The 22,821-nt window shown below is 40.1% G+C and overlaps 2 protein-coding genes across 6 annotated transcripts in view; both read right to left on the minus strand.

Annotated features, from left to right (window-relative positions):
* Positions 1–985: 985 nt before the first annotated feature.
* On the minus strand, positions 986–19,395 carry GJD4 (gap junction protein delta 4). Of its 2 annotated transcripts, none has more exons than XM_032099808.1 (3): positions 19,318–19,395; positions 5,291–5,426; positions 986–2,540 (listed from the first exon to the last, which is right to left on the minus strand). In XM_032099808.1, exons 2-3 carry the CDS (start codon positions 5,352–5,354, stop codon positions 1,357–1,359), a joined length of 1,248 nt encoding a protein of 415 aa, XP_031955699.1. In that variant the 5' UTR covers positions 5,355–5,426; positions 19,318–19,395; the 3' UTR covers positions 986–1,356. The 2 variants fall into 2 exon arrangements, with proteins under 2 accessions (XP_031955699.1, XP_031955708.1); XM_032099817.1 differs by lacking the exon at positions 19,318–19,395 and adding an exon at positions 5,660–17,202.
* Positions 19,396–19,500: 105 nt separating this feature from the next.
* The window catches only part of CCNY (cyclin Y), a 123,222-nt gene continuing 119,901 nt past the window's right edge, over positions 19,501–22,821 (minus strand). For all 4 annotated transcript variants that reach the window (XM_032099830.1, XM_032099838.1, XM_032099848.1 and 1 more), the window contains one exon: positions 19,501–22,022. In XM_032099830.1, the coding sequence (XP_031955721.1) occupies positions 21,906–22,022 (117 nt within the window). In that variant the 3' untranslated portion in view covers positions 19,501–21,905. The remainder of the gene's footprint in view (positions 22,023–22,821) is intronic.

The raw sequence follows: 22,821 nt of genomic DNA on the forward strand, positions 1-22,821 counted from the left end.
TTTCAGGGTAGAAACCATTTCCCTTAAACCCAGGTCTGAGATAATTATATTGTGGGAGAAATAGGTATATCTAGAAAGTGACTCACCTTTAGAGATGCCTAAAAGAGGTCAGGTGACTCATTCCCACCTCCTGAAATTGAGAGCCCAGTGTGACTATATAAGGCTGAGAGGTAGCACCCTGTAGATGTGTCAGCAGCACATTACACCAGGGCACGGTCAGTGGAGCCAGAGCATGGGCACTGCTGCTCAGTCCCTGTCAAGCTGCAGGAGCACTCCCTGACACCCTTCTGGCTCATACCTCCTCGTTGTCTCCTGAACAGTGCTTGAGCACAGGACCATGCCCAACAGCTAATGTGGAGGCAGCCACCCTGTTTTGGAGGCTACTGTAGTTCATAGAATGGTTTGGGTTGGAAAGGACCTTAAAGATCACTTAGTTCCAACCCCCTGCCATAGACAGAGGCACTTTCCACTAAACCAGGTTGCTCAAAGCCCCATCCAACCTGACCTTGAACACCTCCAGGGATGGGGCATCCACAGCTTCTCTGGGCAAACTCTTCCATCTGCCTCACCACCCTCAAGTAAAAACTTTTTCCTTGTATCTGATCCTACTTCACTACTACCTACCCTACTTCAGCTTGAAGACATTCCTCCTTGTCCCATCACTACATGCCCATGTAAAAAGTCCCTCTCTGCCTTTCCTGTAGGCCCCTCTAGGTACTGGAAGGGGCTATAGTTGAATATCTCAGACATGGTGAGACTGCAGCTGGCATCGGTGTCAGAGAAAGGTCCCGCCCTGGCACTGTTAGCTGGGAGAGGTATTGCCTTCAAGCAGAAAGATCCAAGGGTTTTTACACACTAACACTTTGCTACAAAACAAGTATTTTTATTTTATTCACTGTCTAGTCTTCTTCTTGAATATCCTGTGGGCTTTGAGAATTTACTATGAGGAGATAAATTAAGCTACTGACAGTAGGCAATATACAACTGTGTTTAAAAGCCATATATTTGCTAAGCTCAATCTTTTGCAACAAAACTAAGTTAGAGTAAACAAGCGTTCACATGTACTCCTGGAAAACCAGGTCAGTCACATCAGCAACAGTCCACAGCTTTTTTAAGTCATCTACATGCAGAAAAACATAAAGATGTGACATTTTCTAGAGAACATGTCCCTTAATATAATATCCTTCAAACTCTTATCCAAAGTTTTTGCTTCTTTTCTAATGGAGGTACACAGCATTGTAGAGTGTGTCTACAGCATAACCACAGTCAAGGGATTCAGCTGCAGCTCCCTGAAGCCTCTTCATTGATGCAATGATTTGCCCTGTCAAGGTCACAGCATAGTGTTCACTATGCCTTCTATACCCATTCTGACTTTTTTGACCTTAGGCAGCTAGTGCTGCTATAATTTGATTGTACATCAGGGCTTTTTAGCTCAGCTGAAGGGTAGAATCCCAAAAGCCTGCTCTGAACCACAGAGGAAGAAACTCCAAGAGGAGACTTGATCTGAGGTCTCAAAGCCAGGGCAGCATCTTTAATGAAGTCTTGCTGAAGTCTGGGTCTCACTTGCCTGCAGACAGTTCCTTCCTGGTCACTGGCACACAAGGGTTCTTCTGTGCTCTGCTGCTTAACAGCAAGATCTCCTGATACACAGCACTGATTGCTGCTGCTGCTAAGGTTAGTGCTGGCACTTTGCTGAGGGACACCTTCAGGATGAAGAACAGCCTCTTCTTCCTCTTCAGAGAGAAGTGAGCAGGAGGCATCACTGGTCTGATGGCTATTTGCTACTGGGCCATCTTCATTTTGAGGTGGAGAAGACCTGTGCTGTACTGGGGGAAGATGTAAAATGCACTCCTTCTCTGTGCAGAGGTTTGCCACCAGCTTGTTCTTTTGTTTTCTTGTTGTCATTCTCCGGAGAGCACAGATGAGATCAGCAAGGCTAAGCAGGAAGGACAGACTGCTGACCCCCCAGATGAAAATCATCATGATGGATTTCTCAGTGGGCCGGGAGATGTAACAGTCAACAGTGCTTGTGCAAGGTGAATGGTAGCAGGAAAAGCGGTCAGGAACAAAAAATCCAAAAAGAAAATATTGCACAGCTGCAAAGGCAACCTCAAGTAGGGTTCTAATAAAAAGATGAACGGTATATGCCCCTGAAAAATTAAGGACACTTAGGTTGTCTGCAGCACAATCTACTCTCTTGACAACAGCACTTCTACAGAGCTCCTTCACATCTTTGGGGCTTGATAAACCCTTGTTCCCCTTGCACCTATGCACCAGACAGTGCATTCTTACAATGTACACAGCTACCTTGTGCAAAACATAAATGCTGAATGCAGCATAAGGCAGCAGGATAGACACGGTCTGAATGAGCCAGAATCTGAAGTGAGATACAGGAGAGAACAAGTCATAGCAAACGTTGGAGCACCCTGGTTGCAGGGTGTTGCAGACAAAGCGCTCCTGCTCATCCTGGTAGAGGGGGTAGCCTGCTAACACCACCACTGCCATTCGCAGCAGAATTATCAACAACAGCCAGATCTTTCCTACAAGAGAAGGAAAGGTGAGAAAAAGGGTCAGAGCCTGAGAAGGAAGGCAGGTAATACAGCGATACTTTCTGTACACAAAGCATTTGAAGAAATAGTTTCCCCTCTTATTAGCTCCTCTTTGGCTTTTTTTTGACTGGGACTGAAAATCCAGAGAAAATGTGTAGCTGACATATTCCATAATCTTAGTCTAGATTCAACAATGTAGGAGTTTAACATACAATAAGACATGCCAATTGAAACCTAATGAAAACACTCTGATAAAAAGAGATCAAAACTGACTAAACAATCCCATTTAACTTACAGTTTTTCCTTGCTGTTGGGTTCCTACCCCTGCACCTGAATTTTGTCCTATTTCAATTATACAGATCAGGTAACCCATCTAGACAGAGAAGATTGCTCCATGACACAGTTTTTGTTCTTGGTCTTGGCCATGACACTGTATGTAAAGTTTACTATGGCCAACAAAATCTCTCCATTGTGTCTAGAATGGTATTTACCAGCAAGTTATTAATTAGTTATTATTTTTATTATTAGCAAACTTACTCAAAATGTCTACAAATGTGCATTTGTGTGTGGACATGTGTACCCCAGATATTCCTCTCTGTCGCTTCTTTTGTTGCTCTATTTTGGCCATGATTTCCGGCCTTCTTTCACCTCAGTGAGCAGCTTTCCTCCACTCAGACCTAAAGTTCTCTTCTGTCAAACCATTCTATGATCCTATAAAAGTCTAAAACCTTTTCCTGGCAGGATGGAAAGGCTTAAAGATACACCATTCTATTATCAAAAGTTAAAAATGCATTCTGTACAAACACACAGAAAAATTCAACATCTGAAGCTAAGTTTAGTATTTGAATTTCTTATGTTTCCTTTTGAACCCTGTTACAAGTTCCCTATATAGTTTTGAAAAAGTAATTTAATTTAATAATCCCCTACAAGAAAAGAGGGAAAAAACCACTTAAAAATGAAAAGAGGAAAAGAAAAAACCAAGAAAAAAGAATGATAAGATTAATTCTGTTTTAAAGAATTGTTAAGACACCAATTGTATACACAGGCAGAGAAACAGCAAGCCTCAGTGACTAAAGAGAAGTATATTATACAGAGTTAATGACTGAAATGTACTGAAAATCTCAAGTCATTAATAGTGAATGCACATCTCACAGGCACACAAGGTTTTGTGTGCAATCTGTGAAATAGCACACAATATAAAGGCCTTTTAAAAATCCAGATCATGAAGCATTTTTCTATAAACTATACAATTATTTATAAATAATGTCTTTGAGAATTTTCTTCTATATTTCCCATAAAGCTATTTCCCAGTAGTTGGTGTGAATTTAAAATATTCAAATATTTCTGCAACACTGTGTGATACCTGTTATGGTACTGAACATGCAGTTCAAGTGCCCCCAAAAACCCATTTGTGACCAATAGACAGATTATGGGCTAGAACAGTAAAACTGCACTCTGTAGTGAAAAAGGGTGAAGAATACGTAAGGTTTATGAGAGATCATCAGAGAAACTGCTGCTCCTGGCAAGATAATATATTCTCTAACCATGAATAAATGGAGGCCTTTCCATTTTATTTTTAATCACTTGAGCTGTAGTGGTGGTTTTGCTATGTTTCCAGCTTCCTGTGTTTGCTGGCAGGCTGTACTGTTACTCTCTTTTTGATACAGTGTGGGTCAATAGGAAATGCCAGCTCTACAGAATCTGTCATCTTTAACAAGCCATGTTTCATCCTTAGGTAGCATTTTTTTCTCTGTTAGGACCTCAAAGTGTTTGAAGCTCATTAGTCAATTAGGCTCGAAATACTTCGTGCAATTTCACTATCAATTTTTAATTAGAACATGTACAATAGGGAGCGCTGCTTAAGAAAAATCAATGGCTCCTTAGGAAGTAGTTTAGTATGACATACATTTGAGAGATAACCCCTCCATGCATCCCTGTCCCTAAAGACCCAATCTTGATTAAACATACAAGAACAAGCCTCTCCACCAACCCTGCTGGGGCTCAGCTGGATGCTCCCTGCAGTGCATAGCACAAACTACAGCAACTGCTGCATGCAAAGAGTCTTTAAAGGGCCCCTGAAAGTTTTTCCCTGGCTCGCACTTCACTCAAAGTAACCCATGAAAGAGGAACAGCATCTTATTTGAATAATAGGGGTAATAAACCAAACAGTAAACAGTTAGCTAAGGAAAAGACAACAGCATTTTGCTGTGGTTTGGTTGTTTTGGTTTTTTTTTTAATGCAGGTGATCCTTATTTGTTTACAAAAATAAGAGATGAAAAGCAATGATAATTAACCACAATGGTAGTAACCACAAACTTCTTCCTGTAAAAGAGAGTGGGTCTTCCATCCTCTTCTTTAATTTTTTAAATTTGTTACCAAAGTTATTTCATACATCCTACCATTCACTTTATGTAGTATAAGCTCAGCGTTACTACAGTGTTTTTACCATGATCCCTTCTTCCAGCTGACAGGAAGCCCTGTCATCAATAAGACCCAAATTTGAAAACCTTGCCAGAATATTCTACGCAATGTTCAGGAAAAATCTGTCAGAGAGAGAGAACTAATCTGTTTAACAAGAAAAGAAATACATAAACCTCTTCTATCAGGTATCAAGAAAACAACTTACTGTACAGATCACAGAACCATAGCATGAAATTAAAGTTGATTATCAGTAGGACACTTGGGTGACTTCGGGATAGGAAGCAGCAAAAGAAAGAAGAGAACTCTTTTAAAGTACTTACCTACAATAGTCACATTATAGTTGAGTGTGACAATCAAAAATCCCAGTGAGTCCCAGTGCTCCATGCTTGAACAGACTCAAAACACTTCCAGTTCCTGATATCCTAACAGTTTTGTCATTTCCAAAGGAGATCAGACCTAGACAGGGAAGAAAGGGGGTTTAAAAAAGGGAAGAAAAAATACAAAAGGAAGGAATTTTTGCTAAGGGTCAAGGATAGAAACCAGGAACTCAGCCACAACAATGTGTTGATGAAGGATTATTTTTATGATTTGAACAGGACTGTTGGTTTTGAATATTGGAATAAATCTTCTTCAGGCTTTAACATGTTGTCCTGTAAAAGCTCTAGCTCGTCAGATTCAGTTGCTCCTACCTCAGTGTGGATCCTCTGTCCAGGCAACTGCAAGTGGACAAACAACAACAGGAGTGATCTCTGCCATTGTAGACTATTCTTACCCTCCCGGGGCATACCAGCCTCCTGGCATTGCTGAGATACTTCAGTGGTGAAAGACAGGGAGAGAGGAAAAAATAGCATAGACCAGGAAATAACAGAGACCTCTCTGTCTCCCCACAAGAATTGCAGATGAATAAGAGAAGGAAAGGGGATAGAAAAGGATGAGCATCCCTGTGTTTGAAAGACAATTTCAGGTCACTGGAAGCTATCCCATTGAAATTTCCCAAAACCACTTGGTTTCTAAATCAAAACCTCCCTGACAGAAAACCGTGGCCCTGTCAGTCACAGCCACACCAAACTCTCCTCTGTGTGCTGAGCCAGCCAGCAGGCTGAGCCTCCCTGAAGACAAGATGAAAACCATGGGAAGTTTTAAAAAAATAAAAATCCTGAGAGTGGGGCTGGTTTTCAAGATGTCTCAAGTCACTTACTTTTAATTTATATCAGTCCTTTCTGCTGAAGCTGTTTGGTACTTCACTCAAACTGCTTGGAGATCACTCAAAAGATCTTAGGGTTGATTGACCAGTGTTCTGACACCCAGGAGCCCTCAGTGGTGGAGGGAGCTCCCCCTTGGAGCAGGATGCCCATGGGGTCAGTGCTCCTTGACAGCAAGTTGCAACTGCACATCATGTCCTGGACATCATGTCCACTGTGCTGTACCCCAGGAAAAAGCAGGGGTGAAAACAAGACTCTCAGCTTTTCATTCCTCACCTCGCTTTTCACCCAAGTTACTTTAGGGTAAATAATTTACCACCATTTTTCACCCACTGTTCAATTCTTTTTGTGATGTTGCTCTGTCCTTTTTAATCTGTGCTGTGGCAGGGACAAACATACTGTGAAAACTTAGTCAGGAAAAAGTAACAATCCCTACAAAAACAGCTGAAGAAGGAGTTTCTGTGTGATACAGCAAGGGAGAAAAGTGATTGCCTGACACCCGTGGGGCACCAACAGCCCAGGCACAGGCTGGGCACTGCAACCCTGCTCGTGTGCTTTCAACCCCTGACTGCTCTGGAGGAGCAAGGGGAGCTCAGAGGGAGCTGTATGGAGATACTGCATGACTCAGGGACACTGCAGATGGGCTGAGCTTTATGACTGAGCACATCTTACCTGGACAAAAGGCAAAACTAATAGTTTTATAAAGAAAAATATAACTGCACAAAGATTTTCTCCCCAGCTCTCTGCTCACAGGCTTTGCAATGCCTTGGCAGAACACACTGAGAGTCCTCTGTGTCATAAGCCCCATCCTAAGGAAACCCTAGAAGTGGGATTTGAAAGATGCCCCTTAAAAACCCTTTCTCTGTTATCTGTGTAAAAAGATTTTTAATTGCAGTAGTAAATACAGAAATTTTATTGGTTTCAGAACTGATTTATGTAGAATATTTGCCAAACAGCCATTTCTTCTGTTACCAAGTTTTATTTATGGTGTGATGATGGTTTTAACTTCATTTACTTACACATACACACACAGACACTTTTTTTTTTTCTTTTTTTTCTTTAACCAGAGATATGTGTGTGTGAGAAGAATGGGAAGGAAAGAAAGCTGGAGAAAGTCAATAGAGAAAAGATGCAAAGGCCAAGATATGAATTACACTGAGATATGAAGATATTCCTGGTTAAACACCCTTTGTCAAAAATAAAGTCAGGAATGCCAAGACGGTGGCAGGATATGAATGCTCAGCAGCTGCATCCACACAATAGGCCATAAATTGTCTCTGTCAATATTGTCAGTTAAAATATCCTTGCTTGTCGTTGCTGTGAGACCTCTACCATCTGTGTAAGAGGGATAACAGCTAGGAATTTAAGCCCCCAGACTGTTGCCCAAGGAACTATACCAGGCCACAACATCTGATCCCACAGCATGGATGCACTGAGATAGGATAGCCCATTTTTTCCTAAAAGAAAGCAGGCACCCTCCAGAGTCACAGTGCAGCTTAGTTTAGGTCAAAAAGCTTGAATCATATTTTAGCTTTTTCAGACAACTTTAGCTTTTTTTTTTTTTTAGCTTCTCTAGACAGATCCCATCTCACTTGAATCCAGTGCTTCTCCTTTCCATGGTGTTGATGCCAAAAAGTTAAAACCTAAGGCACCATTTCGTCCTCTTCCCAAGCCTCTGTCATCAGTCCAAATGTGGGCTCCAGTCTGTGGTGGTTGTTATAAAGTGCTTGGTCTCCACAAAACCATAGACTTTAGTTTCCTCACCCTTTGGCTCAGCACTATCTTTCAGGCCACAGTTCCCATCTGAAGATTTTCCACATCATAGTTGAAGATATTCACCATACAATCTCCTTTGTTTATTATTTATCTTTACCTGTTCCCTGTATTCCCTGTTGGTCTGTAAAGACTATAATGAAATAGGGAGAGCAATATTACAGACATGGATGTAGCAGCAGCAGGACCTCAGCTCTTCAGTGCCACCAGTAGGTTTGGCACCATCTCCCTCATCAGAGGATGGGCATGCAGTGCACAGCCCCATCACCTCACACACAGTCCAGTTCCAGAATCTCACAAACAACTCTTCCCAGCCTAGAAAGCTGTCAAATCTGTGGACTTGCACTGCATTCTAGTCAAAAAGAGAGGCAGGTAGAAAACACTGACATTGTATTGGGTAAAGTTAAACTTTGAAACCCAGCAGTACCTCATCCCATCTGATTTTGGGAAGGGCCCTAAAAGCCACTGGAAAGCTTTCAGAGACAAACAATGAAATATAAGAAGACACAATTAAATCTATTTTAAAGTTCACAACTGCTGTCCACATTTATAACCCCTTACCACAGGTCTAGGGCTTGATCCTGCAAAAATTCACAGATGTGACTCCATCACTGTGAGAGACCCACTGAAACATTTTGAACTGCTGGAACTGCATCTCACTGCAGCGTGGACCTGTGCCACATCTCTAGGCTTAGACCTGGCTTACTTCACACAAAGCAAAGACACTTCAGCTAGTCCTTGGCTCAGAATGACATCCAGAGGGAAGGCAGAGTTAGCTTGAACTCACTTCAGGATCAAATCAGTCACCTGAAGGGTGCCACAATCTACATCACACATCAAAAAAACTCCCAGAAAATAGTCATTCCTCTGGCATAGAAAACCCCAAACCTGTCAGTCTGACCCAGTCAAGACCTACACTAATGACACCTAAGTGCAGTGAAGTGGGAGTTACAAAGGGAGACTGCACCCTGCACAGCATGTGGCGACGAAGCAACTTTTCTCTACCAATTTAATTAATGTTAAGGAAAAATGGGTCAGCATAGCAGTTTCCCTAACAGAGAAAGGGATCTGACATTTCAATCCAGGTTCGTTGGCAGATCATAATTTAAGAAAGAAAAAACACAGATGCATCTCTTTTAAAGTCTAATTTTAAATTCTACTTAGAACTTTTCTAGCAAGAATTATATATATTAGTGATAAATCTTGCAGTAAATCTAGCTCTTCTGGAGGTGATTTGTATATGGGAGAGGTTGCGGAATCTATTTGGAAGGGACAGCACACATTAAAAGGCAATTTATCTTGATGGCCTTGTTTTTAAAATTTGTGAAATACAGCAGAAGAGGGAGAGAAAGAAACAAGCTAGACGTGAAGGACAACAGCAAAGTAGTGGGAAAAGCTGTCCAGACCAAATGCTCTGTTTAAGACATATGTGGTACACACACGTACGTAAACATGCAAATCTTCACAGCACACACACAGACAAGGAGCCAGCACGGCCTGGAAAGCCCTTTGCTTTACACAGGCACATGCAGCACTGCACACTTTGCATTCCCTGGGACTTCTGTCCAGCTGCCACTCAGGTATTGCTGCAGGGAAATATGTTTGAAAGCAGCGTGTGCCCAGAAGAGCCACTGCGGCTATTCAGACATGGAGAAGGCAAGGCAATCACAGCTCCAGCTTTTGAACCTACACACACTGAGGTAGGGGAGAAGTGAATGTTTTCCATCATGAACTATTCAGTGGGGAGCTTAAACAACATGCTCCTCCTCCCCACTGCTCAGCCTCTAACCCATCAGTCCCTAGAAATGGCAGAGTTCAGGGCAAGGAACAGAAATTCTCAACAGATGTGCCTCCCTCTTCTCCATCTCTTCCTGCCTTCCATTCCCAGGGAGGAGCTTCATGCACATGTGCTCAAATGTACATAAATGGCCATGCATGTGTGTCTGAAACAGCGCAGAAGGACATCCAGAACAGTGAAGTTCAGCTCATTTTTTAACTGCTCATATGGATTGGACTCAACCTCGCTGACTTCCACACCAGCTCGGTCCTCTCGGACACTTAAGCCTGATGCCTCGGTGCCTCACACGTGTTGTGTTGTCTCACTGTTCCTCTACTAATTTAGTAAATCTGAAAAAAAACCCTGTGTTTTACTGCATGCTCTTAGGGATTTAGACCATTCTCCTACATTGCCTCAAGCAGAGCCCCTTATTCTAAATATTTGAATATTCAGAAAGGTCATATTTCTAAAGGGAACCTGCTTCTAAGAGGACGACAAATGGAAAAAGCAGCTCTTCTTCAGACTTTGGTTCAGCAACTTCCCAGCTACTCAACCAAGAATTTTGAACACTTCAAGGCAGATATGAAGGAAAATTAAGTAAAAGAAAATATATTCTCATTCAGGAGCTCAGGGTCAATTTCTGCAAAAGCATTTAATTTACTAAGGAGTAAAAGTACAAAGTGAGTCCATTGGATTTTCAAAAGCACATTATTATCTGGTTAGCTCCCACTGAAATAGGTAGCTACATGAGCACATGACATTATTACTGAAATTTGCTCTACTGTAACACAAAAAAGATCTTGTATAAGAGAGATTCCAGCTCCTTTTTAAATTTTGCACTTAACATTTGACACTGAGCTTTGCACTTTCCTTTCTTCACAGTGCCAAATGCAAAACTGAAGGTTTGGAATGTTTAAGGATCCTGTATTTTATGAGGAAGCAGGTGATTTCATGTTTCATTAGTCCCCAACACCTGGCACTAAGGAGTTCTTCCCTCAAGCAGGTCTACACCTAGCAATGGTCAGGCAGGCAAAAAGCATGGTGAGCTGATACTATGGGAATTGTTTAATTATAAAAAATACCTTAGGTAATTGGGAAACAGATTTCATAATAAACAGAATATGGCAAGAATACCTTTGGCTCACCATGCTTTAAATTTAATACTTTGTTTCTAAGTATGAATATTGCTAGAGCTGTGGAGATCAAACATCCCTGTTTGCAACACGCACAACAAAAGGGGTTACTGTGTTGGTTCTTCATTTCAGTAAATAAATCTGTAATCTTAGATTTAACATACAGGCAGCCACTGTGGATTTAAAATAAGAGTTCTTTACACCTTCTTGTATTTCATGGCTGATCATTTTAAGAAACCAACCCTATACTGTTGTCTCTGTTATTGAACACTGACACTGCTCTTTCTTTCACCACGGACAGATGCACTGCAACTACGTGGTCATTAAACCAAGCAGAGGGGAAAAGGCTAAACTAACACAGAAATGAAAGAGGGAAATGAAAAGAGAAATGGGATTTTTTCCCCTCTAATTCACACACAGCTTAAACTTCAGGAACCACTGCAGGCAGTACTGACTGTAGATTTCTTCCCACATGTGAAGAAATGTCATTTTCAAGTCAAATGCATTCCCATGCAGAAGTCAACAAGTATATTCTATTAAATCTCATCTACATCTCGAAAATATGGCTTTAAATAAATAAAAGCTGTATCCTGTGCATAATCAAATCCTTATCCAGAAGAGTATTTCTGTCTAAAAAGAATGTGTACATCTATAATACTCTTTCATAATGAGGAATTTTGATCTTCAGCTGTGTTTAAAGAACAATGAAGGGAAAAAACTAATTATTCCTCATAGTTGCTACTCACAACTTACCAGAGAAAAGAATTATTACATTTCTTGCATCAATATCAGGATGTACAACTTATGTACAACACATAATTGAGTTTATGCACCTCACCTTTATGAGATGCACATCACCTTATGGTTTTATGAGGTTTGTTTTGCCCTCTGCCCCAAACCTTTGCTTTACATTACAGTCCTACCATGCCAGTTGCCTACAGTTTCCATGGTTTCTGCCTTGTTTTCTTCCAAGAGCCATTTTTAATAATCATTGCTAATGAACTCAACACATACTGGAAGTTTAACAAGGAATTCCCTTGTAAAACTGCAATAGTATTCCATAGTATTCATATTCTCTGTGTTCTATCCACCAGGATTTTTTGTTATAACACAAAAGCATCATAAAATTCAGCTCAATGGTTCAGTCCTTAGTAAAATTAATAGGAGTTCAACACCCAACTCTCATCCATTCCTTGGAAATTTTTACCACAACCTAAAAACGGTAACATGAATCTTGAAGGATTTATTCTGATGTTTTAGAGAGCAGAGGAAAATAGACAGGAATGACCAAGAATGGATTTCCCCACAGGACCCATCCCCAAGGCAGGCTGGGGACACACCAGGACTGCTCCGTTGTCTGGAGCAGCTCACGATGTCATCCAGAGGCAGGGAAATCTCACACGATGGATAAATGCACTGGCAAACATCCCACTGGGGTCAAAGCAGAGAGCAGCAAGATTTTGCTAGGAAGGTAAACCACAGCAGAAATTGGGAAAAACACCAATTTAGGTCCTGTTTGTTTGTAAGTGATAGTCTGACAGTCTATTTTCCATGAAACAGCAGGGATTACTGATTATGCTCCGTTTACTTACCCATCACTTGCACGGCACCTCAGCCTCTCCGTTTGCTGTGCCCAGAACAAACACAGAATAATTTCTACACTTGCTCTCCTTCAGATTTTTTCCAAAGGTAGTTCCCCCCCAGAACTGAGAAATATCTCCAGCCAACCAAGCTTTGCCTCAGCACACCTTTCAGAACACCTGGGTAAAGCAATTTTGTCACTCCAAGATATCAAATAGCTTCCACCGAAAATTCTTTCAGTACCAGTAACAGAAATGAAATTTTATTACGATGGCAAGGCATGAACACAGCACACAAAGACAAAATAGAACGATTAGCTCAATCTTTCTGCCTCCTCTGCATTATGACAAATACTTTGCCACTTCAATCTAACCTACAAAATTGTTACCAATTACTGTGTTCCTGACACTATTACAAATTATATTAGTTCTTTTAACTGGCCACAGATATTTATGGATATATTCCTTTGTGACCTGTATTGTGTCTCCTAACTGCTGTTACTACTTCAGTTTCTCCTGTTCTTTCCCCCCATGTTTTCCATTTTGCTGCTTTCTCTTTTGGCTGCCTTCACTTCCCTTCCTGGGGAAAAAATATTTAGGCTATCCAAAAACACTTAAGAAACAACTCAAAGAACAGTTGTTTAAGTACCCAAACGATTTGCCAATGATGCTTTCATTTCTGGGGAAACAATCCAATAAATCACCAAACAATCATGGTATATGATATACCTGCATTCCTGAATAAACTGTACATAACAAAGGAACTTATGCCGTATTTATTTATATATGAGATGATCGACCTTTCTTTCAATGGCCACATTCATTTATATTAAAAATACAGAATTTAGAAGATCTTACAACTTTGAAATTTAGCATGAGTGCTTCAGGACATGCTTAAACTGCATTCCCCCACAGGAATACTGTGGTTTCTCACACAGAAAGAGTCAGGAAGATAAAGTTTTTCATTTTAATGTTACAGCTACTCATGCATTGAGTAATGCTCCCTTTAGAGGTTTGTGGCAGGATCCCCCAGACTCCTGTTTCTGATCTGCAGGAATTCCTGTCCCAGGTTGCAATGCTCAGAGAGGCAACAGCAATTTTCAGTTCAAGTAATGTGGCCCCCTACCGTTCCTTCCTGCCTTCAGCAATTATATGATTCATCCCTCAGGTTTAGGGGTTTCAACTCTCCTAATGTTGATAAAGTAACCTGAAGTCCCTAAGAGCGCCTCAGGCAAGCTCAGCGTTTCAGTTCAGCTCTGCCTCTGCTCTCAGGGCAAGTATTGTCACACAAGTGTGTGATGAGACTTCCATCTTGCCTGGCCACTGATTTAATGCACAAACCTCACTAAATACACTGCTGAAGTATGTGCAGATATACCAACAAAACCAGGTCAGGCTGGAAGGGACCCTGAACAACCCGGTCTAGTGGAAGATGTCCCTGCCCATGGCAGGGGGGTTAGAGCAAGATGATCTTTAAGGTTCCCTTCTGACCCAAACCATGCTATGATGGCTACCAACTATCTGTGCAATCTAAGAGAGGCCTTGCTGCTAATGCAAATATCACCTACTGCAGCACAGAGGAGGCCCAATTAGGTGTGTTTAAAAATGCTAGGAGCTCTGTCCAGCAGGCAGATCCCAAGACACTGGCACAGCCTGCAGTGACAGGTACAGCACAGGGGGAGGCCAGGCACGATGCAGAGACTGATGCATGAGATCCATGCAGGGAAAAACAGCTGCAAATCTGTGTTAAGTGAGAGATGCACTGGGGCTGCCCAGTCACGCAGACCCAATTTCACTTAACTTTGTCCTGTACATATACACTTGAGAACACAAACCAGTGCAGACCCACAGAATTCAATCATTTCAATGCCCAGAGTGGAAGCTCAGGCTTGTGGCTGCAAGGACGAGGGTAAGGAACTTGTGGGGTGGGAAGCCTGAGTTCCTCATCTACTTGCTGAGCTTGGGTGCTGACTCAGCCCAAGGGCACTTTTCCACTGCCCCGAGAGATCCTCATCCCTCACTCTCCTGTATCAGCCACCATTTTACATTGCATTTCAGCCTGACTTCCCTGAGAATGCACCTCAGGTCTTAAAGGGCTGATGGGGCTGGGGCTTTCTGTTCAAATCCTGAGCAATCCTGCATTCAGAAGAACACAGGACACTTGGCAACAGATGCTGAAACTGTTCCTAAGGACACTTTATGAAGAAGAAAAGCTGAGGAAGACAGATACTAGAGTCTGCTCCAATTTTTTTTCTCTAATTGTTAGAAATCAAAGCTACAGTTTTCTTCTGTTCTCTGCATCCCCAATCCTCTGAAGCTCTCAGATTATACTGAAAGTACTGTAAATTTGTAAAATTTCTTATAAATATTGGAAAATTGTAGAAATTTCATTGTTCACATAACAGGATGAAGGGGACAGGGCAAAAACCTGCAATCTTGTATAGCTGGATTTACCTATTCTTAGTTAAGTCAAAGAATCCAGAAAAATGCATTCCTCAGACGGCAAACAACAGGTTTAAATGACATCTTAAATAATTGCTTTTTCTATTAGCAAGTGCCACAGAAATTCCTTATCTAATGCAATTAAAACCAAAAATAAATGCTCACATGCATACTTTTACTGAGATGTCCAGGGAAATTTAGCTCAACTCCGAAATTATAAAAAAAAATCTGAAATGGAAAAATTAAGGTGCTGATTTGCTATATATTTCAGAGTAAATTTAAAACTGATTGCTTGCCCTGGTTCCTTTTTCTAAGAGAAAATTATTTTAGAAAAGGTTAAGGGAAAATGTCGCAGCTGGGAATCAGATATCTGAGCACAGAGTTTCAGCTAACACATGGTTCAGCTATTTGCACTCTTTAAGGGGCAGAACAACTTTGTTCTGCCACATGCCAGCAAAACAGAGCAGAACAAAAAAAGCCTTTCTGATGTACCACAATCACAGGCCACCACAGAAAAGCAATGATTTCACAGTCTAGATTTCTCACAGGTCAGAAACACTGACAGTTGTTCTCACTGAGATTCATGATTAAATGGGGAAGCAGAAGAATCAGGCCGGTCCTTTGTTCGCTGAAGCTCGGTGTCAGGGTGACATGACCACAATTTCTCTAGATGAAGTCAGTACTGTCGCTTTATGCCTTGTAGTGTTTATTTCTGTTCAGCTGAAGGAACCATTGATCCAAAGCCTTAAATCAGGCAGATCTGGAAGATCACCCTACCTGACAGCATTTGAAATTATCAAGATACACCCAACTATTTTCCTAAGTTACAAGAATCATTCCTCTAGTTTCTCAGAGGACAGACTGAGAATAGGTGCCCTATAAAGCACTGCTAGAGAAGACATTCAGACTGTGGATTCATTCCTATGGCAAAGTGTAAGGTACGTACCTGTTGGCAATAATAAGTTAAACTTTACAAATGCTGGTGGTGATTTACACATTTAAACCATTCTCACTTTTGTGCAAAGCAACTATGTAAGCTGGAAGATAATTTTCCATCTCTGTTCAAAACTCTGCTAGGTCTAATGCAGAACTACTGTAACTACAATGGAATCAGGGTTGCGTTGTTATTACCTGGATGGGGGGGAGGTTGTTCTCTGCAATTCTTCTCACCTTCCCAACCTGCGACTTCAGAAGTGTGACTGACATGTACTGAGAGTTGTCACAAGCAGGCGACTCTCCTTACTTAATGTTCATAATGATGAAGCCCCACAGCCACATCAGGTTACCTCCTGCAGCTTTTGTTCTTAACGGGAACTCTCACTACTTTTTTTTTTAGTTTTTTTGGTAAAGTCCACCTTCAAGTATTACTGATTATATTCTAATACTTGACAATGTGTACTAAGCTTTTGCCTACACAGGACAACCTTTTACTGGAAGGCCACAAAAGGAAAAGGATGTTATTATGTAAGTAAGGTGACCACCAATACTTTCCAAACACAAACGATTGTGTATCGACACCAAGATAGTTCTGCCATTCTAATGCTTGCTGTTCAAGATTATTTGGTGAATGCATTTTACATGCTCTTCTGTACCATTTTGCTCAGTACAGCCTGGTCTTCCTGCTCCTCAGATCTATGGCAAAACACTCTGCATATCCTGTTCCATTAATCCCTTAAACACTTTGCCCAAGAAATTTAACACCATCACACTTCTCAAAGTATCATCAATGCCTATTGGTATTGACGGCACAGAAGACACAAATGCATTTCCCCATCTTTATTTCCTGGATTATTTAATTGTGCCTCACAGCCCTTCTAGCACACCAATCCCCAACTTTTTGGCCTCTCCTTCTTCTACAGTAGAATGCTTCATTTGCCTGAAATATGTGAAAGAGAAGTATGCGGCCACAGCATGATGTCTATTGTTTAAAGACAGCAAAGATATCACACCTGCCAGTTCCCAAGACATTGTTTCCATGGAGAATAATTTATATTAACATCTAAAATACAGGGGCATGAAAACCCAGAGCAGTGAAGCAAGAAAACCTACAGCTAAGAGAAGAATTAGCTCTATATTTGCTATGGAATCTCTTACATGAAGGTGATGTCTCACTCTAATGCCTGTTCAGAGAAGACCTCATGTTACGTCAAGTCTTCATCTGCTTTTTGAGGATTCACTTCACTGCCAGTCAATTCAAAGGGGTGGCAGTGCTAGTTCCAGAGATTTTCCAGCTTCAAAGTCTTACTGCACTAGTTACCACAGCACCCAGTCTGTCAGAGATGCAAGGAAAAAAGTCCGAAACTAAATTAAGTACATTAAGTAAATGATGTATCTTCACCAAACATCTCCAGGTGTAACAGCTGAAAGGCTCTGCTGATAATACTGCAACACATTACACATGGTGTAAAGGACATGAAAAAAACAACTCTTTTTTCATGCTAAATTGCATCAGGTCAATTATTCTAGAAGGAACACAAGAAACACAGTTTATTAATACAGTCTATTTGTACTGCTCTGTCACCTGCCTTTCTTCAATTTGCCATCCTGTTGCTTCTTTCTTTAGTGGGAAGAGCCCAATGATCTAGGCCAGGCAACAGAAATAACCTCAAGCCTGGCTTTCTTGGCTATCATCATAGAAAGGTTTGATTTGGAAGGGACCTTAAAGATCATTTAGTTTCAATTCTCCTGCCATGAACATTTCCAGGGACAGGGCATCCACAGCTTCTCTGGGCAACTTTTCCAGTGCCTCAAAGCCCTCAATGCATTCAGTCCTTTTCAAGCTGTAGTTCTGCGATTCACCAGTTACTTTTCATGGATTCTCACAAGAATTCATCTCGCAAGGTTCACACACACACACACACACACTCAATTAAACTATCCAGCATCATAATCTATGTCTGCTATCACTATTGTTTTCCTTATGAGCAGCAGCTTTTCTTCTAAATCTTGTTTCCCTTTTTAAAGCATTTTCTCTTAACAGTGGTCGCTACATATCTCCCATCATTATCTTTAGTTTATGCAGCTCAGAGTCTCACCAGTTCCGTGGTTTCCTTGAGATGGAGTTCAGATGAAGAGAAGAAAGACAAAAACAGCACAAAGACACTTACTGCACTTTGGGAGTAGATACATTTCCATGTACATCTAGGTGCATTCACACAGGTATGTTTGTGTTTATAGTTGAGCTGATTTCTCAGAACGCATCAGAGACACTGAGTGGGAACTTCACTACAGAGTAGGCAAATGTTGTCAACAACTGCCAATTCAAGTAAAAAAAATTCTGATTACAGAAAAATGTGTTTTACACAGAAGTAAGGGAAGTGCCAAAAGCTACGCTGAGTGAATTCCACATGAAGACCAAGAAAAACAGAGAACAACATGAGTCTGCAGTGCATGTGGAGCACTTCAGTTAGGAGTTTAAACATGTCACTAGAAAGTGAAATGCTCATTACCAACTCAGGATGATTGCAAATAATTTGTTGCTTCAGGTGCTAAGATTTTGGGGGTTTTTTCTGCTCTTTCAGTTCCTCTATCCCCTCCCACATACTGCTATTTTTATATATAGCCAACACTAACAGATGTCATTTTGTCATCTGCCACCATCACCCTTTTCTGATGAGGTTTTTGTTACTTCTGATCTTTATATTATAGCTAAGGCTTCTGGCATTAGGGGAGCTGGAGAGAAAGATGTTAAAACACAAAGTCTTAGTTCAGACTACCTAAAAGTAGACAGTAATTATGCAACATATGCTAATTTCTGAAAGACCCTAACTAAACAAAACCATTACCAAGCTATAGGATGGGAGTTTGTATGTTTTTAGCAATAAAATATGTGTACCATTTGAAGAACCAATTTGGTTTGTGGCAGGTGGAAACAGGTGATTTGACTCTTTTGGTTATGCACTTTATCCCACCACTCCAGTGCTCTCAGTCCCACGTGACAGTGTCTGTCAGAATTACATACGTTACTGACAAACAATGAAATACAGCAAATCCCATATAAACAGGTCTGCAGGTAGAAAGAGGAATTAGGGAAACAACTCTGGGCTGCATACGGATGCATGATTAAAACCCTTACAAGATGCCTTTTTCAAATATTGATCCAATTATCAATACATAAATGACCAAACAAGTGGCCCACTGGCTCAACATATAAAAATAATTCATTAAGACAACGATGCTTGAAGGGACAGGTTTATTATATCTCCTACACCTGTTCATTTCTGAGCCGGTGACCAAAGCAATAATGAAAACCTTAATCCAGAAAACATTTACAGCAAAACACAATGTATTTGTGCTGTTAATTAAAATGCTATATGGTTCTCCTCCCTTCTTATATCTTCAGTGATTCTCTAACTTTGCAATGGTATTTTCCATATAGTAATGCTGAAAAAACTACACTAAACACAACATAATCCTAAATAATAATTAATTTTTAATTACCTGGTATAGAATACCTTGCAAACAAAAGACACTTTTCAGATTTACTGACAGGTACTGTATTTTTTGGCAACCCTGGAACAAACCAGAAGAAAAAGCAAAGAATTATTCTATAACCATGAGGGAAAGAAACATCCATCTAAACGCAGAGGATTCATATGGTAGAACTAAAGAAAAAATCCACACTTACAGCAGATTTTTTTTTAATTCTTAGTGCAAGAAACATAACCAAGTTAATCACAGAATCAGTACTAATTAAGAATATGGAAAATTCTCCTATACAGAGGTAGAGTCCAGTGCACAAGGCTAAAACAATATTCAATAGTCTAAACAAGACAGAGCCAGGTTTTATGGAATCCACTTTTTAAAGTATCAGACTGTATGTACATACATACAATAAATAGACTATACAATCTTTAAAGTAGTTTAATAAACTTCACAAAAATTATAGTAGATGCATTGATATCTTTACATAATCCAAAGTTCATATCTCTATCACCCAGAAATGGATAAAACCAATATTCCTGATATCAAGTTAAATGGAAAATAGTTTAGCAATATGTTGATAAACCAAAATATTTTACATATTTTAAAGCCTAAATTTATGCTTATAAAGGATGAATTTCAAATGCTCTGAAAATGTTCCTTTTGATGCTATCTGTAAAGAGGTTTCAAATGCCATAATTTGTTATAAACACTTGCCTTACATTCCATGTTCAAGGGAAAAATGGACTTGGATACTCACAGTTCTGATGCATTGGCACAACAAGAAGTCATGAGAATTAGATTATTTTAAAGGCCCAAAGGACATCAGGATAATTTATGGACATAGCCTTCATGTCTCAAACTAAACAAATCACATTGGAAAGTTAACAGGAAACTGTTTGGTTTCACTACTTCAATCCTTTCAGTGCCTCCCTGCCCAGAGGCCCCAGATCAGCATCTCTCTGGGAGTCAAGTGTGGATCTCTGGGCCCCCAGGTTTGCTACAAGCCCATAGGGCTTAACAAAACAAACATGGAATCTTTGTGGGTTACAACAGTAGTGCACAAATCAGGGATGTCTGCTGCCATTCCCTTCAGTGATAGTCGCAAGGACAGGATTTCAGGGAACTGAGAGCTTTCAGCTGTATCTTTCTCAACTGTGCAAAAAAAAACTGGGGGAAAAAAATCACCCTGCGGTGTTATGAAGCAAATATGCTTATACTCACTAAGTTATTTTGTATAAAAGGTTCTTACAATTGCCAAGGGGGCAACAGCCACAGTAAGAGGGAAATAATAATAACAACAGAGGAGTTTAATAATCCGAGTTGGAAATTATATTCACAGTTCGGTTACTTTTAATTTCTATAAGCACCTACACTGAAAAACATGAGGGTTTGTATTTTAGCTTCCAAATTAAATCTCCTTGTGACAGATACCTTGCTAAGATTTCCATTCTGCTCTTCTACAGGCCTTCTCATTGGAACAATTTTTTTTATTATTTTTTATTTTATACAAACAGACTCACTTTGATTTAAAGTAAACATATAAAAATTGAGAATATTGCTTGCAACAATGGACCTGGAGGTGAAGGAATGAACTTGTCAGGCCATACAAAAAAAAAAATCTCCCTCAAAATGAATGAATTCTGCTAAACTTCTAATGCTATGAAAATCTGCAAAAAGGATCACAAGATCTGTTGCAAATTTCAGAGATTTGGCCCAAGTCTTATCATCATCATCTCAAGACTTTAACCACTTTATATTACGTAAAAATAAATGATTCCAAGAACTCAGGAAGGCACACGCACCCAAGTATACTATAAATAAAACACATCATGAAATTAAGAAGATCTTCTGATCCCTGTACACACTTTTGGTTCAGCACTATGGTCAAGTTCTCTCTTTCGAAATACAATAAAAGGCATACAAGAAATGTAACATATGCATAATAATTAAGAAGAATAATGCTAATAAGACAGGTTACAGAGAAAAGTGCAGTGAAAAAACCCAACACTATTTATTCAGGGGCTTGTGCTACTGTAAATACAGACTTCGTATTTCCTGCTGTGCAAGGGGAAGAATTTATCCTGGGAAGCAGCAATGAGGAATGCAAAAAAACAACAACAACAACAACAAAAAAGATATTAAGAGAAAACTTTAAGATGGAACTCTCCCAATGTCATTCCTCTAGTGCACAGTCATGTGACTACATGTTTTTTTTCATGCTGCCATTTCCCTTCATGAGTACAGGATAATAGAAAATGGCACAGTTCTTAAATATTTTTTCTGCCTTTACTTCATTTTTTTTTGTTTCTTCTTCCAAGCACCTGATTTGCTGTTTCTTCATAAAAAGTGTAAAGCTGTTAGTGGAAGTGAGAAAATAATTGTTGCTGATCTTCTCTCCCAAACACTGATTTCTCCATTTCTCCTTCCATTAGGTATTTCACTCGTGTGCTACACAATGGGGAGGCACTGTAAAGGCAGCTTGACAGATTTAAAAATAAAAAAATCAAAAGTCTTTTTTTCTTTATCCCCCCCGCCCCCAGCCCACTCTGAAAAAAATGGATGGATGAAACAGTATGTCCATAGGAATATTCCAGTCTCCTCTGTTAGGAGATAATTGCAGGGGACCATCTAACCACAGTCAGATTGTCAGCACTGACCGACCGCTTCTTTGCAGCTTTCCTGAAGTCCTTGTACTTATCTTCACACAGGCGAGAAATGGCCTGCAAGAGAAAAGATGAAAAAACCCTCAACTGCATTGCCCACAGCTGTATGGGTAAAGCAAGACTAATTGCAGATTTCTACATACAGATGGAATTACAAAAAGTCACTTCATTAAGCAAAGCACATGGAGACATTCTCCTCAAATCCTAGTTTTCATTTCATTAGTCTTGGAAGGAAGACTTGCATTGCCCCACATGGCAGCTTCAGAAGGACTCAGCACATCCCAACCCTTTTCACTGCAGGTGAACTATCACAAATCTCACTGAGGGAGCTGACAATGGCTATCCATTTCTAGGAGGTAACTCATGTATCCTACTTCATAGGTGAAAAATTGTGGAAAACTTAATAAAACAACTATAGCAACTAAGTGTATTTAAAGAATTTTAAAAGAGAGTGGTTCTTAATTTTTTTATTTCCTAAAAAGTCTTGTAGTAATTATATTTTTCTCTACTAAAAAATGGTCTTGCAGAAAACACTGGCCCTGCTTTGCCTCCTGAGCTGATGTTAACTCACCTTTCAGAAGCAGATGATGATTTCTATGTGACCAGGCTACCTTATATAGTGCCAGAGGGAAATATAACTCATATTCAGAATAATTTAATTCACATTACAAATACACAGTCATTTTTAAACCTTTTGAAGAGAGACAAACACTGTCTCTCTCTTCAAAAGGTTTAAAGGAGTGTCGACTCCCTTTATGCTACACTGGAGTTAATGTTTGATGTTTCTTCTACTGTTTTTAGCCAAGTTTAAAAATAGTATTTATTATGGACCTCACATGCATGAATATACTGCTCC

The sequence above is a fragment of the Corvus moneduloides genome, chromosome 1 (genome assembly GCF_009650955.1).
Source record: "Corvus moneduloides isolate bCorMon1 chromosome 1, bCorMon1.pri, whole genome shotgun sequence".
NCBI lineage: Eukaryota > Metazoa > Chordata > Aves > Passeriformes > Corvidae > Corvus > Corvus moneduloides.

What these genes read in the sequence shown, in the direction of transcription:
- GJD4 (XM_032099808.1), bottom strand. Translation starts at nt 5,354, where the DNA reads ATGGAGCACTGGGACTCACTGGGATTTTTGATTGTCACACTCAACTAT. An exon ending in CTATAATGTGACTATTGTAG is followed by an intron (nt 2,541 to 5,290) that starts GTAAGTACTTTA and finishes CTTCTCTTGTAG; the next exon opens with GAAAGATCTGGCTGTTGTTG.